The 16,177-nt window shown below is 45.0% G+C and overlaps 1 protein-coding gene across 28 annotated transcripts in view; it reads right to left on the reverse strand.

The window, feature by feature from the left end:
• Positions 1 to 16,177, reverse strand: part of PLEKHA6 (pleckstrin homology domain containing A6) — a 198,062-nt gene that overhangs the window by 15,788 nt on the left and 166,097 nt on the right. For 19 of the 28 annotated variants that reach the window (XM_053393210.1, XM_053393213.1, XM_053393209.1 and 16 more), the window contains 7 exons: positions 13,579 to 13,647; positions 12,729 to 12,809; positions 11,841 to 11,990; positions 10,687 to 10,782; positions 5,709 to 5,820; positions 4,955 to 5,094; positions 2,389 to 2,538 (listed from right to left, as the gene is read on the reverse strand). In XM_053393210.1, the coding sequence (XP_053249185.1) occupies positions 2,389 to 2,538; positions 4,955 to 5,094; positions 5,709 to 5,820; positions 10,687 to 10,782; positions 11,841 to 11,990; positions 12,729 to 12,809; positions 13,579 to 13,647 (798 nt within the window). The remainder of the gene's footprint in view (positions 1 to 2,388; positions 2,539 to 4,954; positions 5,095 to 5,708; positions 5,821 to 10,686; positions 10,783 to 11,840; positions 11,991 to 12,728; positions 12,810 to 13,578; positions 13,648 to 16,177) is intronic. The other 9 variants (XM_053393208.1, XM_053393227.1, XM_053393219.1 and 6 more) reach the window with 4 other exon arrangements.

Raw genomic sequence — 16,177 nt, forward strand, 5'->3', positions numbered from 1 at the left:
TCAGAGCACACTGTATCCAAAGCACAGGCATTTGGGAGCAAAGATCAGTGGATTTCTTGTGCTTCTATCTCAAAATAGTGGTGCTTAACACAGTCCCAGCCTTCCAGAGTCTTATCTGTGGATAAGATTTCCACTGTCATTGCTGTTTTGTTCAATTGAAAGGCAAGCCTGTATGAGCCAACAGTCCAAGTAGAAATGGTACCAACAGCTTAGGTACAAGGTTTGTCTCCATCTCATCTACTCCTGTTGCTAGCAGGATGCAGACATTTCGGAAATAAGTACTGGTGAATGAAGCCAATTACATAAGTTGCCGTCACCACTCCACTGAATTGGAGACTCAAAACCATACAAGAGCAACAGAGCTTTGGAAAATCATTGCCCCCTTGATCAGAAAATATGCAACAGCTTGAAGAGGTGTTTCCCCACCCCCACCCCTTCCTCTGGGAAAGATGGGCATTTTAACATTGGCAACGAAACCTCCCCAAGTCCCTCTCCTTCTGCTTCATCTCAAGAGCATCTCTGTGGGCAATCTCTGCTATTAACACAGATGACTATCACAGGGGATGAATGCAGGGAAGGGAAAGGACAATAGAAGTAAAACCACAGCGAGGAATGGCAGAATGAGCCAGAGCAGTTGCAACCATTATATTGGTCCCTTGCACCAAACAGCCTTTCTGTCAGCCTGGGCATTTTATGTACATCATAATGAACTCTGTATGTGGGCCTCTGCTACAACATAAACACCCAGAATAAAAGGTATGAGTCTCTGTGCGTCTTGTGCTGAACTTCTAGGCAGTAAAATGATTGAGGGTTCTATTTCAATCTGGTCCAGAGTGAACATTTGACTCACTTCTCTCTTGTATCACAATAGCATCCAATTCTTGATAAGTTCACAGGAATGAATTAATCCTATCATGGCAACTTTATCCATGGTCACCAGTAAGGCATGTTTTAAAACTTAACTTTTGAGGTTAGTTTTATTACTATGATTGGGTTTGAGAGAAAAAAGCACCAACCTTTTAGAAAATAAAATAACCACCTTAATTCCTCATTTTAATTCCTTAATTCTTTATATGGCCTTGCCCTAAACTTTGCTGCCGCTATCTGACTTTTGGGATGTGCAAAACCTGTGAAATTCCACTTGGGGAAAAGCAATGGCAGCTTTGAAGTGAGAGCATCAGAAGGCTTGGAGGTTTTTTCCCCCCACCTACTTTGCAACTGACCTATAATGGTTGCTTCCCCCCAACCAGCTCTTATGAGATCCCAATGGCATGATATCCCCTCTCAACATGGGAGATGAAAAACCAGCTCAGCAGCTTTAAAACATTTCCACTACCTTCATGGGGTTTAACACGGATCAGATTCTGCTTGGTGGAGATGTGAAACCTTTGCAGATATTAATCCAAGGTTATCTTACAAACTAAGTAAAGAGTTACTCTCTGAGGAACGTGTCATTGTTCATTATATTCTTGTGGACTTATGTGTTTTGTATATCACTTTCCCACTGGGCAAAGAGGCCCACAAGCCACAGGATACTTGGCTATCAGTATAAATATAGGCCACAATCAATTGCGGCCACAGAATTGCAATCTAAGGCTGGAGGCAGACAGTAATTTTTGAGAGAGATGAAGGGAGTCTGACAAAGGCATTGCTTTGCATGTACATTTAATAGTTCTTTTGTCTCATTATTGCCACTGGTCAAAAAGGTTTCACAGGTTTTTGAGTTGTTTCAAAAACCCACAAAACCACTTCACCAAAAGCAAACACCAGTTAAGGAAGCACACCAAGCAGCAATTTCTCTTTCAAGATGGCTTCAGCTGTCTGAAGAAAAGAAAAGAAAAAATATTGTGTGTCTCCAGCCTAAGTCTCTGATTTGAAATCTGTGTCCCACTCTTGCCTTCTGTTCTCATCCATGATTAGGGTATATCACAACCTGCCATTGAGAGGATGTAGCTCCTGACATTCTCAAAAAGGCAAATTGCCCCAAAGGCTGTTTGGCAGATGACATTTTTCATACCTAGGCAAAATCTACACGTAGGAAAAATATCATGTAATGGGCTTCAGGGAGCATAGGTTGCTTGAGAAAGATGGCTGGTTAACCATCCGGCTAGGAGCAGCTGGTGGGGAGAGGTGGTAGTGCTGTGGTCCTGGTCTCTGGGCACCAGTCCCATTACCATGTACCAGGATGGTGAAAGGGTTGGGCAGTGTGGGTTCACCTGCACTGCACTGCCTAACCCTAGCCCTGCACTGTTGCAGGACACGACAATGACACAGCATGGCTCCTCCCCACAAGCTGCTCCCGCACCTGGCTCCACATCCCTCCCCAGTTCCAGGTGAGTGTGGCAAAGGATAGAGCATGCCTCCAGCTCTCAAACTCCATTTTGATACCTGTCCCCTCTTCGCCTCGCTGCTTTGCTGCCAGGAAGGGGAGTTAGGATACGGCCAGAGGCGGCTTTCGGTAGGGAGCGGAGGGACAGTCGGAGGAGATTCCAAGGGCACATATGATTTGGGGAGGGGAGGTCGAGGTGGACCGGGCTCCTGAAGTGGAGAGGAAGCCGAGAAGTGTTAGGAGTAAGAGCAGAGAAACTGTGAGAAGGGGAAGGAAAAGAGAATTAGTGAGACAAAGACTCCAACAGAGACAGGTGTTACACCCAGGACAGGGCACAGCTGCAACCGAGCACCCAGGAGCCCCAACGCCAAATGGCCGGCCTCTCTCTTCATGCTGGGCAACCCAACATTGAGCCACGCAAGCCTGGGATGAGCCTGGTGTTACTGGACCAAAGGCGCAAACTGCGAGGGGACTTTCAGCCGCTTCCAAAATATCTGCCATTTCAAAAAATAAGAATGCATCTCTTTCAAGGCACATTGTCCAAAATGCAGATATTTTATGATCCTTGCAGTCTGCTGCTTGCCCCACAACGTGAACTTATATCTATAGACACAACTGCTGTAGGTTTGAATGACCCAATGGTGATTGCATACGTGCTGAAATCCCAAGGTTTCGGGAACACAGAAAATGATACCCCCCAAAACATGCATGGGGGTGGAACATGAGTGGGTCTGGGGTTGATGGTTGATTTGGGGCAGAAATTCAGGTTTGATGACAGATGGAGCCAGAGTGATCAAAAAATAAAGATGCCCATCCATCGGCTATTTTCCTCTTTGCATTTGGTCATTTGTACAAGTTGGAATGCGATATGCCAATATCTGCAATGCCTTTTACAGGCATGGAAGAAACATAGGAAGTACCATATATAATTGTCCAATGCCTTTTGGCCCAATCTATTGGATCAGGCTTCTATTTAGGATGGGCAGAGGTTGTAGCAGTAAAAGTTGCTGCTAATCTCCCACCAACTCATAACTACTGAAACTGAATCATTCCAAAGTTTTAGGATGCTTGAAGTATCCCAGCCTAAGGTGCGTATCAGCTGCTGTCATATCTGAGCACCTTGCCATTTTTATGTGCATCACGTGAAGACCAATTCACATTGCACCCTAAGGCAGCTATCACTACATGGAGAGCTGCTTGTGTAGCAGCTTTTCTCTGTGCTATCAATCTTCTTTAAAATAGTTGCTGATGTGGCGTTGAGATGAACGGCTCACAAAGGCTGTGCCCGCATTATTTCCCCCCACCCGAAAAACACACACAATAGGAGCAATTTCACCAGGAAAATATAGCGCTGCTCTATACGGAATCATACCGCTGATCATTCTAGCTCAATATTGGTAGCAGCTTTCGAGGGTTTCAGACAGGAGTTCTTGCCAGCCCTTCCTGGTGATGCCTGGGTTGAACCTGGAACTTTGTGAATGCCAAGCAGATTCTCTATCAATGAGCTATGGCCCTTGCCTAATGCTCTGCAATGATACCAGCAATGATTCAGGATTAGTAACTCGATAAGTGAGCAGACATAATGGAAGAAGGGAGGGAGTCTTGTTGCAGAGTAAAAAGCCTTCAAATAATTATCCTAATTGCTCATTGCCGCAGTTTCCCAAATAAAAGCCAGCAGAGCAGTGAAAGTGGCTATATCATCTATCACATAATTCAGTCTACTTGAGGGGTTGTCTTACCCCTATGTGTCCACCTGACTGCTTTGATCTGCATAAAGGCCACTTTTATAAGTGTCACATAACAGGTATTTTGCTCTTGCAAGAGAACTGGTCCTTTAGAGTGGCAGTGCCTACTCTCTGCAGTGGGCAAGAACGCCTGTGGTACTGTATTCAGCACCAGCTTAAACCTTTTTTTGTTTAGGCAAGTCTGCCTCGACGTGTGCACACTGCATTGTGCACATTTGTTTCAACACTACTGATTTTATCTATATTTTGATCTATTTTACATTAATTAGTTTTATAGGTTGGTTTTAGTAGTATTTTCTTATGTATATTTTAAATTGTGTTATGTAAACCGCTTAGAGATTTTTGTTGATTAAACAGTATACAAATCCTGCTAAATAAATAAGTATAGTGATAAGCTTTGGGTCTTTTGATTCTAAAGTACCGTTTTTGTTTTTGTTTAAAGGTGAACACAAGCACAAATTGTGTTAAATTTTAATGGGTGCTGCAGGTGATTGGCCTGCTCTATCAGAGTGCCAGTTACCTGGAATCTATACTTCAAGTTGCCAATCCCTTTGCTGAATACTTATAGTCTTGAAACTAGAAGGATCAACACAGCTACAGGAATATCACCCAGAGTTTCAAGGTGTTTAAGCCAATATTACGATCTTTAAATGGTCGGGTCTATTGCCAGGGCCCCTTAGACTTTCCTCTGAAAAAAATGTATTGCAGCCTCCATCACCCATGCCAGAGAAAGGCCTGGGTTGCCACCTACTGGTGGAATGATAATCCTGGAAACAGAAGTGTTACGACAGCATCTTGGCCACGACTGGGAACACTTCCCCCTCTCCCATTTTGCTGCATCTTCATTCAGGCTGCCCTGGGCAATGATAAATTTGCTCACCTCGTTGCTGCCTTGCTTAGTAGGGGAGCTCTGGGATCCCGACACAAGAGAGAAAGGGCTCAGGGGACTGGTGAGGCTGGCTGAGCTCAAAGGGCTGGCTGGGCTGTTGGAGCTGTAGGTTCCAGATGGGCCAAGGGATACTGCAGAAAAATAACACGGAAACGGTAAGCCATTTGTGCAAACCAACTGATGGATGGATCAGCAGGAAAGGGACCACCTAGAGAGGCCAACGGAAAGTGTGTGTGTGGTGGAGGGAGGAACTGAACCTTCCTTGACAGATCTGTAAATAAAGGAAAGTACCCTTTTAAAAGTTATGATGGTATTGGTCCTGATATAGGTCCTCTACTTGTGCCAACTCCAGGCTGATGCAGAGACTGTCCTGCCCTCCTGCACCTATGTCCTGGTTGTCATGCTGCTGGCAAATGGACTGATGTGGTTTATGGCACAGGGAGCTGTAGGATCCCTTCCAACTCTATGATTCTACGAAACTCTTGCTGGTGCACAGCCAATTACACAGCAATCTACCATTAGTTCCTGATCTTTCTTCTGCTTACCCCTGGTCTAAATGACAGTGCCACTCTTCAAATAGATTGAGATAAATGACACTCCTATCCTGGTTGCAAAACATTTCCAGGTGGCAGATAGCAAATTTTGGGTGTACACATTGTGGAAGGAGTGGCAGATATTGAGATAACAAGCCAATACTTCTGCCTGCGACTCCAAAGAGCCTGCAAATAAAAGGCGTTGCACTTACCCCTATGCTTTGCTGTGTCTGTGCCCCGAGATGGGTTGTTCTTCCTCAGCCCCTCCATCACATCCTGGATCCGCCAGATCTCCTTCTGGATTTGCCGGTTGAGCATTTCATTCTGAAAGGGCCAAAGCACCCAAAATAATAGTAAGTAAACTAGCACTGCTTCCTGAACTCGATCCTTGGGGTAGGGGGAGGGCCGTAGCTTATCAGTAGAACATCTGCTTTGCATGCAAGAAGGTCCCAAATTCAATCCTTGCAGTCTTCAGGTTGGGCTGGGGACTACCCCTGTCTGAAAACCTGGATTGTTGCTTCCAGCCACTGCAAGCAACTCCAAGGTAGCTGGAGCCATGATCTGTCTTGGTACAAGGCAGTTTCCTATGCTTCTATTTCTTTTAGGTAAAAACTGTACGTTCCCCTTTATATAAGAGGTAGCTAACCTTATGTTGTTGGACTAGAACTCCCATCATCCCTAACCACTGGCTATGCTGTCTGGGGCTGATGAGTGCTGGAGTCCAGCAATCAGGGGCAAATCTGCTATTAAACGAATGAAACTTAGGCTCCAGGGCTCCTAATCCCGGAAGGGCCCCAGAAGCAATTTAGTCCACATTGCTTAAAATTTGTGAGCCACATTGATCTGAGTCAAATTGAGTACTTTTTTGTTGTATATATTTCCCCCCAGATTTAGGTCGGCCACTGCCAACGAGAGGAGGAGGGCCACAGATTAGCTATCCCTGCTTGACACTTCTATGTATACACCTAGAACTCTGCAATGGGAAAAGCAGCTGGAGGAAGAGGGATTTAAGCACCCACTCAATTTCTCTTGGCAAAAATTGCCACTTTTACAAGCTTCCGTAATCCCAAAGAGATCTTTTTCTTCAAGCTTAGCCTAGGTTCTGCAAAAGGCACACTTTGCTATGGCAACCCTGGGCAACTGCTCCTCTTATCAAGGAAGCCGATGAGCAGCCTATAATCAGAAGTTTGTACAGTTTCAAACAAGAGTGCAAATTGAAAAATCACTGTGAAGAAACAAGCTATCAGAACACTGATATAAACATCCAGGCAGTTGTGAATGTTTATATCTGAGTTTGAGAAGTGCTCCAAGACCTGGCCCCCTAATTGTCCCTGATTGCGGAACTGCATAGAGAACTATAACATGTGAAGCAGCAATAATGCATTACATATATTCTGCTCTGGTTTCTACAAGTGAACCAACACTTTTTGGAACAGCTGCAATCACAGCAGAGTGTATCCATGTAGCTCCAGTTCACTGCCTGCTCACACATTACATTTCCCCAGGCCCAGGGACAACTGAGATGCAGAAAAAGAAAGCAGCCAGCTGGCATGCAAGGATCAGCCCAGAGTGCTTTAGAAATCAGTTGTGAGGTTTATGAAAACAATGCAACTGGCCCAGAATCCCTATTTCCCACCCCTTTAAAAAAATGGGATGTTGCTTAGCATCCCAGGGACAGAAGTTACATACTGAAGACTGTTAGTGATTCTGTGAGTGCAAAAACCGGTTCAAAATGTTGATTGTTGGAAATTGCTGCTTTCTTTTTTCCTTCTTAAAGCAAACAAGTTTCAAGCTCAGGATGTGGAAATGGCTCAGACCTATGCATTTGCATGTACAACCAGCATCAGTGCTGAGAGTGCATGTCTCGCAAGAATACCTTGCCACTCCACCATGCGTTTCTAGTCTCATATATTCACCTGCCTATATCTGTTTTCCTGCCACATCACAATTTCTGCCCCAGCACGACAAATTTTCCATAAACTCACAGACTCAAGTAGTAAAGTTTGAGCAAACTACGCTAAATTGCTACGAGTGTGCAAGTAGTTTTAAAAACAGTGTTTGCTGTCCTTCCCCCTTTTAGCACAGCACAATCCATAACACAGAGGATACACACAGGCATTTTTGCTTTCCTGTTCCACTTTTCATGAGAATCTGTGCAGATGTAGCTTTTGCACACACCTGGGAGATGTCCTGCTCACCCAACTCTCAGCCACAAATATTCTGATCTTATTATTCCATTGAAACACAGAGATTACAGTTCAAATCAGGATGATGAATCGGATCAGATTGGAAATGTGTGTGCGGACAAACCAGAAACGAAATGGTTACCGCAGGAGTTTAAAACCCATTGTAATTACTCAGTGAACAAGGCTGCATACAAGCACAGGCTTATCACTTAAAACATGAGAACAGGCCGAGCACATCATCCTTCGAGCTAAAGCACAGACATCGCCTGCTCTTTCTACCATTACAATCAATTAGTTCCATCAGGAGCTAGCAGAGCTCTTGCTTTCCCTTTGAAAGAGCCACTCACAAACATCCTGGCCTGGATATTTATGCCACTTTGGAACAGATGCTGGATGTTCTCCAGCTGTGGAGGGCTGCAGACTCCAGGACTGTAAGCAGGGCATACTGCGAGAGCCACCCCCTGCTCTATCACAACATCTCTCCCTCCCTCTGGAGCTGTTCCAGAATTAATTACTCTCAGGCAGGACACAAACAGCAATAAATTGCTAGGCACACAACATACCCTCTTCAATGAAGAGTGATCTGTTTTATAACACTCTGGGATGCAAACTTCTGGAATAAATGAAGTGAAAGAAGTTCCGCAACCAATCAGGTTGTTACATAGTGGAGAACAGATGTGATTTCATGCTATGATTATGTTTTAGTGTTTTAATATGGTTAGTTGTAACTTATTTGTTCAAACCTGCTTTGAGTTCTTTTTTCGTGGGGTGGGGGGAAGGATGCAGGATATAATTTAGGGGAGGATAGAAGGAGTGTGGGTGGGTGGGGGAACAGTCACAGGCGATCTGGTAATGGATTCCTCCACCATCTTGTCTAGTTTGCCCTTAAGCTTGCAATCGCAAGCATTTTTTAGAAGTCTCACTAAACTAAATGGGACTTACTTCAGAGTATATGGGATCCTTAAAAGTGGGTCATTCGCCAAAGGAAATGGTGAGCAGTCTTTACCTGCCTGTTGTACTTCAGATATGCATGTGGCTAGCTGCAGATCAGGGAGAAGACTTCTAGGCTAGCTGTCTGCTCTAGTGGAATTACTAATTTTGCACGTGGAAGGAAATTTTGATGCATGCATAAGTTTCAAACAAGCCATTTCCTCTGCGCATACCTGTGTGCAGCCTGTACCACATGCTCAACTCAGTGTTTGAATTCACCCTGATGGTGGCATCTTCCACACATGATTCTGTGGTGATGCTTCCTAGGGTCAAGGAAAGCATCCTCTTCCCCAAAGCACTCCTGCAATTAAGTAAACTCTGGCCACATCTGCCAGAGCAGGAACACTGAACCCTTTGCTTTTTAGACAAGGACCAAAAGAAGGCCTGTTGACTCAACTCCCATATTCCTCACACCATTTGAGTGTGTGCTGGGGGATGACAACAGGGGGTTAAGAGCTGTTTGTTTCCACTTCCGCACCTTTGCAAATAAATACTAAGAACAGAAGGTTTTCTATTTGCACTGAACGTGCGCACACACAGAGACAGAATTTCACAGAAATCTGGTAGGTGCTTAAATGTGTGGAGTCTGGAGACTAAGCGGACCTCAGAGCAAGGAAGGAAAACAATGCCTTCATTCAGTGTGGCAGCGAGAAGGTCAAGTGTCGTTTACATCGGAAGGGAAGCAAGGATTAGACATCATTACTCTATCTGGTGTCAATGACACGGACAACATCAGCAAGCCAACCTCTGTGCCTGCTTTCTGTTTCAGCGTCCCCCATATCTCACTATCTGCCTTTTCAGAATGACAGCAGAGGAACTTGCATAGCAAGAGGGGTGGGAAGCTGGATTGGGCAACATTGGCCCCCTGTTTACATGGCTTCTAAGGATAATTAAGCACTACTGTGAAGCTGCTTCTGGCAGGTCATCAGTGAGATGCATCCCAGCACCAGCAATTTTCTTTCCAGCTAATTCCAAACAAAGAGGTAATGAAGCCCATACTGGAACTGAAAAACAGACTACAACCCCATCATATGTCTACATAATTTCTTGGCTGCTTTAAAATGTGGAATTACAGAAGAAAGGGTCAGAGATGCCTAGCAGAAGTTGCATAAATCCAGGGTTGGTAGGGTATAGTTAAGAAGATGGACCCTAGTTTGGGAAAATATAAGGCTCTACATTAGGAAAACCCAATCAAAAATTTCCCAAAGCATACACTGGGAGCAATGACAACTAAATGCAAATGTGGGGCTTCTGTATTAACAACTACTGTAGGAGAGATCAAAATTGTCTGCACTAGAGTCTCTCTGAACATATTTCCACATAGGATTAGCACACCAGTAGTTATATGAAAGTTTGCACATGGGTCCATTAAATATCACATGCCAGCTCTTCACATAATTGTTTTGTGCATGCACAATAGGTGTGACTGGTCATGGTAGTAGTGCACAGTATTTTAGGTGCACATGCATGCATAACGCTTAAAATCTGGCTCTGATGTTTTTACTTGCATCTAGGAAAAGCAGCCCAGTCCAATAGTCAGTATTCCTTAAGGATGGATGTCTGAGAATGATGGCTTAATTATGTGAAATGATAACTGTACAGTGGTACCTCGGTTTACAAACTTAATCCGTTCCGGAAGTCCGTTCTTAAACCGAAACCGTTCTTAAACCGAGGTGCGCTTTCCCTAATGAGGCCTCCCGCCGCCGGTGCCCTGCCACCGTTTGGATTCCATTCTTAGACCAAGGTAAACTTCGCAAACTGGGACATTACTTCCGGTGTTGCGGAGTTCGTAAACCGAATCGTTCTTAAACAGGACTGTTCTTAAACCGAGGTACCACTGAACTGAATACAGGTGGTTTTATTCTTTTGTTTACAACTTTATAAGAAGAGAACCAGGATCAGATCTGTCTATCAACAAATGCTCAGACATCCCCACAGGTCTGTGCCCAGTTTTGCTCTGGATTCCCTTGCATTTTCCTTAAACGCAGGTGGTCTGGAGGTTTCGTTCTCTCACCTGGATGTCCAAGTTCAGTTGTTCCCACAGGTCATCATGCAAGGCTGACACCTCACCCTCCAGGTTCTCATATTCTATGGTGCTGTTGGCCAAAGCCTGTGGGGATTTGCAAACAGTCCCATCAAGATACCAACACACTCACTTGCAATCTCCTCTCCGTGTCCCTGGAGTGCAGAGGAACTAACTAATATTAAAAATGCTAACTAACTACCGAGCCATCCATTTGGATGCCAGCCCAGCCTGGCTGTGCACCACAGTACAGAGTAAATCTTCACCTAGGAGGTGATAGCTGCATTGGTAGAAACTGTTGTCTTCCAAATAGCTTCTTTGGTGGACAAAGATCACCCTTGTATGCTTCCCATGCTAGCATTTAATTGCTGCATTCTGGAAGACACAAACTGGCATGATATTTGTGCTGGGGGAAGCTAATGGGCATACAATAAGAACAGAAAAGAGGACTTCACTCAAAGTGAAATGAAGAGGAGGTTTTCCCCAGTTCTCCCCATGTGTTTTGCACAGAGCAAACTCACAGCATGCACTCATGAACCAGAGGGGTTCAATTTGGGTGCTATTGCACCTTCTCATTGGGCTGAAAGAAGCTTTCTTCTCTCTCACTCTCTCTTCCTTTTTTTTTTAAATGAGAGAAAAAGGAAATGAAACAGAGAGACAAAAGAAAGATTTATTGTGCAACGCCAAGCCCACAAAGCATTCCTCTCTTCATCTCCAGGTTTCCCCTGACACATGCAGCACCAGCGTTGGCAATGCAACAAGAGCAGGCAGCCCATGCAGGCTCAGCTCAGCTGGAGACACAGGCTCCACTGATGCAGCTCGTGCTGCTGCAGAAGCATTAAATACTGTAGGGCAAAGCCCGTGTAGAGCCAGAAGAGAGGGCCGTCTTTGCACTATTCGTCCATGCAGGCTGCACACAAACCATAGGCTGGGCTGTGCTCTCTGCTCCATTTAACAGCAAGCTTATTGGGCACAGCTGAGCATGGTAGTGGCAGTGCATGTTTGGATGGGTCAAATATACTTGATCAACAGGGACCAAGTATGTATTTTCCCTCCACCACCTCCACCACCATTGTTCTTGATCCCTGAAGGCTCCTGAGTGTCTGGGATTTCTGCAAGAATAAACAGGGCATTTTCTTTATTACCGTGCTGGCTTGGGACAGCTCCACCCGAATATTGATCAACTGGTTCTGGAGGGATTCCTTCTTGTGCAGCAGTTTTTCAGGGTAGGCTGGTTGGCTCCCAAACATCTCTAGCTCCTGGTGTGTCCCCATCAATGCACTCTCCAGACTTTCCTAAGTGAAGAGAAGAGTAAGGGGGGGGTGAATTTAAGGTGATGGTTAGGAAGCAATCTGGAACTCAGCAGACTAGGGTATAGTTAAAATTCTTTTTCTGGCCTCAGGCATTCAGCCTTTCTGGGTCTTATTTCTAAAACCATCACTTGTTCTGTAGGACAAAGCATTATTGCAACTGAACTGGGTTGAAGGCTATAAAGTTCAGGTGCAGGCTGAGTTGGACTTGCTCATGTGCCTGAATATCTAGACATGCCTTCTTCCACAGTATTCAGAGATGTAGGTCACTTGGTCACCCCCCCCCAAAAAAAAAAAACCTGCACCACACATACAGTCTTGGAAAGAAGGAACCTGGGGTTGCATGAAGACATTTTCCTGAAATTTCTTTCTGCCTGTGCAATAGGACTTCCTCTCCTACTTCTCTCCTCATGTGCCTGCAGATTTGGGGAGGCACACAGGGAGAAGAGAGGTACAGCAGAAGTCCTTGCACCAACGGGATGACTTTGTTGGATACAGCCCTCTATGAGCAATACTCCTGCTACAAAGGCCACTTTTAGCATCTCTGCCTCCTATTTTGGGGAAACTGGAAACATTTGCCACAGAAATAACAACCTCTTGATGATGCCCACAGCCTAGCAAATGCAATAAGGTTCCAGCTTCAAAAAGCCTCTGGAAAGTTGGCCAAAAATCAGAAAGCAGCTTGCCTATGGCGTTAAGTGTGCTATGATACACGCCCCTTACCTTCTCTGCACGAAGTTGCTGCACCAGCCTCTCCTGTTCCCTCATCACCTTGTTTTGCTCACAGAGCTTTCCCAGGAGCTTCTTTCATGGAGGACAGAGAGAAAAGAAAGGCGAAATATAAGATTCATAGCAGAGTCTGGGGTGGGGAAGTGAATGTAGCCCTCTAAGTCTCTCTTGGGCTCTTCCCAGGTCACATCCCCTCCTCAGCCACATCCCTGCCTTGCACTCTTCTTGGGTGTCCACCCCCCCCCACACTAGAATGTGTCATTGAACTCTGATAAAGATTCTTGCAAGTGTGAATGGAAAAGAGAGAAAGATGCAAGTGTGTAGGAACTAGCCTGCTGTCCAAAGATGTGCATTCATTGCTCCACCCACCCATTGCCTTTGTTCTCACCCAGCACTGGCATGTGGCCCCCAGAAGGTTGCTCAGGAGCAAAAGTGGTCCTCGAGCTGGATAAAGGTCCTCCACCCTGGTTCACATAGTAGAAGGCATTCATCTGCTTTGAACAGATCTCAACCTGGCCTCCGGGTATTAGAGCCTCGGTTGCTGGGGCTGCACAATCTGAGCAGGGCAGACTCACAAACAATGATGCCAGCATGAAAACACAAACCCAGAGTACAATGGGTGAGGATGGGGCAGGAAAGGCGACAGCCCGGGGTTGGTGAATTACGGCGACCACAAGTGCTTGGGACCTTGCAGCTCCACTAGCAGAATAGATGCCTGTTTAATGATGTCAAGAGAAATGGAGAGGGAAGGCCCAGCCTGCAAGGGGTGGAGGATGGAGAGGTGGCAGCGGAAGAGGGGATGGAAGAGGCAGACAGGCAAGAGGGAGGGAGGAGGTGCTCTTACATCTGTATCTTGCTCGCTTATCTTGTAGGTGTGCAGTGACTCTCTATAGGCTTCAGGGAAATGAGACACCTGCAAAAACAGGAACAAATCATTCCTGCTCTCTCCACCTTTGAAGTTGACATGTCATGACAAGCCCCTGGGGAAATCCAAGGCTGCTTCTGCTTAGTGCGTAGGGGTGGGAAGCCCTCCATATTTTCAGGTCCTGCAGCTCAAGCCCCAAACTTCTTTCACCAAGTCTTTTTTAATTAAGCAACATTTACTGGGTAGAATAACCGAAGGGAAAGGCACACACTGTCTAGCATTTCCATCACTGTGGTCTGGGGGTTTCTGCTTCTCAGTTCCCACGGATCTATCCAGCTTAGACTGCAGACTCCTCACTATCTTTCAAAATCAGCCGTCTTTCATCTCATCAAGGGAGGCAGCTCTTGCATACAATGTAGTGAGAGAATTTCTCTTTTCCTAACTGCATAGAATTGCTCTTTCTCCTATCCCCACAGATGTCAAGTTTATAACAAATATATATATAATGGCAGTTGCTCAGATTATGAGCAAATCAGCTATTCTACTATGCATGCATGTTAGACATGCAACCTCCATTACGTTACAGATCACCAAGCAATTACACATGGCCAGTCATACCATAAACAGCAGCTCACCTTCACAATCGCAGCAACTGCAATTGTGAATAGATTTAAATATGTGACCTCTCCTCCCCCTCCCCCTGGCCTGCCCGGCACTCACAGAATTCAGGTTGATGATGGGGGAGTTCCCTTAAATGCGATAATTGCTATGGTCCAAAAGTTAGCTGCTCCATGTTATCTACTAACACACACTTAGTTAATAGATATATGCAGAGCTAGTATATAGCACACAAGGAAGACCAGAAAGAATTTTTGCTGGGGTTTGTAGGCCTAAAAGCAGTGTTGGCTATCCATGTGCAGTGCAGATCTTTACATGCCAAACAGGGGCCAATGTCTAGGATGTTGCTATAAAAGGGTGGCTGATGAACAGGTAACCAGAGTCCTGTCCTCAGGAAACAGAGAGGCCAGGATAAGTGGGAGGCTGGATTAAAGAGAAATTTTAAGAAGAGCACGGAAGGATCCTGTATTGTTTTCAACTTGAGACTTTGCATTGATCCAGAATTATAGTCAGATGCCACCACCCTCTGGTTTTAATCCCAGTTTATTTCCTGCTTTGAATTTCAAAGCTGCACGAGCCCAGGGTAATAGATTTCATAAGATGCAGCCATGTAGTGTTGTGATTTGAGGTTCTTCACACAATGTCCAGCTCCCCTGCTTATGAGCAACCACTATTTTACAGACGGGACAACTAACGCAGAGAGAAAGCCAGGTCAAAGGTGGCTGTTTTAGAGCATTGGCTTTTGGTGTGAATTCATAAAACCAAAACTCAGCTTTGCATCATTTCCCTCTGGAACCGTGATATATCCAGCAGTACTTACCCAGAAGGGGTGTACGAGTATCACAGGAGGGCACTGATTAGAATTGATGCAATCCAGCACAGAAGAAAAGCACCACGTCAGAACCAAAGTTTTATTATTATTATCAAGCAAGCTACCATGTTATAATAATACATCAAGAGAAAATAAGTTCTTAACTGCTAGTTGGCAGAACATGATCAATAGGAACTCCTCTAACACAGAGAGTGGTGATATGAGAAAAGTCTCTTCTGTGAGCATGATGTACCATGCTACAGATGTCATTCTCCATTTAAGTAGCACCTGTAACACTGTTATCACCTTCATTGTTAGGCAAAAGAGCTGTAGCTCAGTGGCAAGGCACGTGATTCTATGATTTGCCTACAGAAGGTCCCAGGTTCATATGTGGTATCTCATATAGGACCAGGAAAGATCTTTGTCTGAGGCCCCTTGTGAATCTTGTTGATTCCAGATGGGATCAAATCTAAATGCTGACTCAAATCCTGCCCTATTTGAAATGTAATGGATAATGTTTTGGATTGCATTGTTCTCCTCAAAAATAATAATTGAGCCATAACTGCTGAGTTCATTAAATCACTAGCCATACCTTTTCCCCTATAAAGTAGGAAGTGGTTGCTGTTTTCTGTGTGTGTAGCTAAAAGCAATGGAAAGATGCCTGTTCAGAATCTAATTTGCCAGATGTCACATGACCATATGGGGGGTGTGTGTGTGTGAGAGAGAGAGAGAGAGAGCGAGAGCGCGAGAGAGAGAGCTGTGAGAGAGGGAGGGGCTTGGTTATGCTAGGCTACACAGCCTGCAAGAAAGTAGAATGGTAATTGTATCTGAGTATCTTCAGTGCCTGATTTTATAATTTTAAGATCACTGTTTTGCCCTGGGTGGTGCTAAAGCTCTGCCCAGTAAGTGACCGCTTTATATTACTTGGCACAATGCTGTAGGGACACAATTTTCCTGAGAGGAACGATAAGACTAAACAGATCCTATGAAACAACAAAGGAAAGCATAGATTTCATGTCAGTTCCAGCTATCCCTTACCTGTACTAATCACATATTTATATGTACCCTGATAATCAGTATGGAAAGACAGCAGCGCCAACTTGAATAAAATATTGGGAGCAGAGGCGGGTAAGCCCCGCCACACTTAAC

Source organism: Podarcis raffonei, chromosome 6 (genome assembly GCF_027172205.1).
Source record: "Podarcis raffonei isolate rPodRaf1 chromosome 6, rPodRaf1.pri, whole genome shotgun sequence".
Taxonomy (NCBI): domain Eukaryota; kingdom Metazoa; phylum Chordata; class Lepidosauria; order Squamata; family Lacertidae; genus Podarcis; species Podarcis raffonei.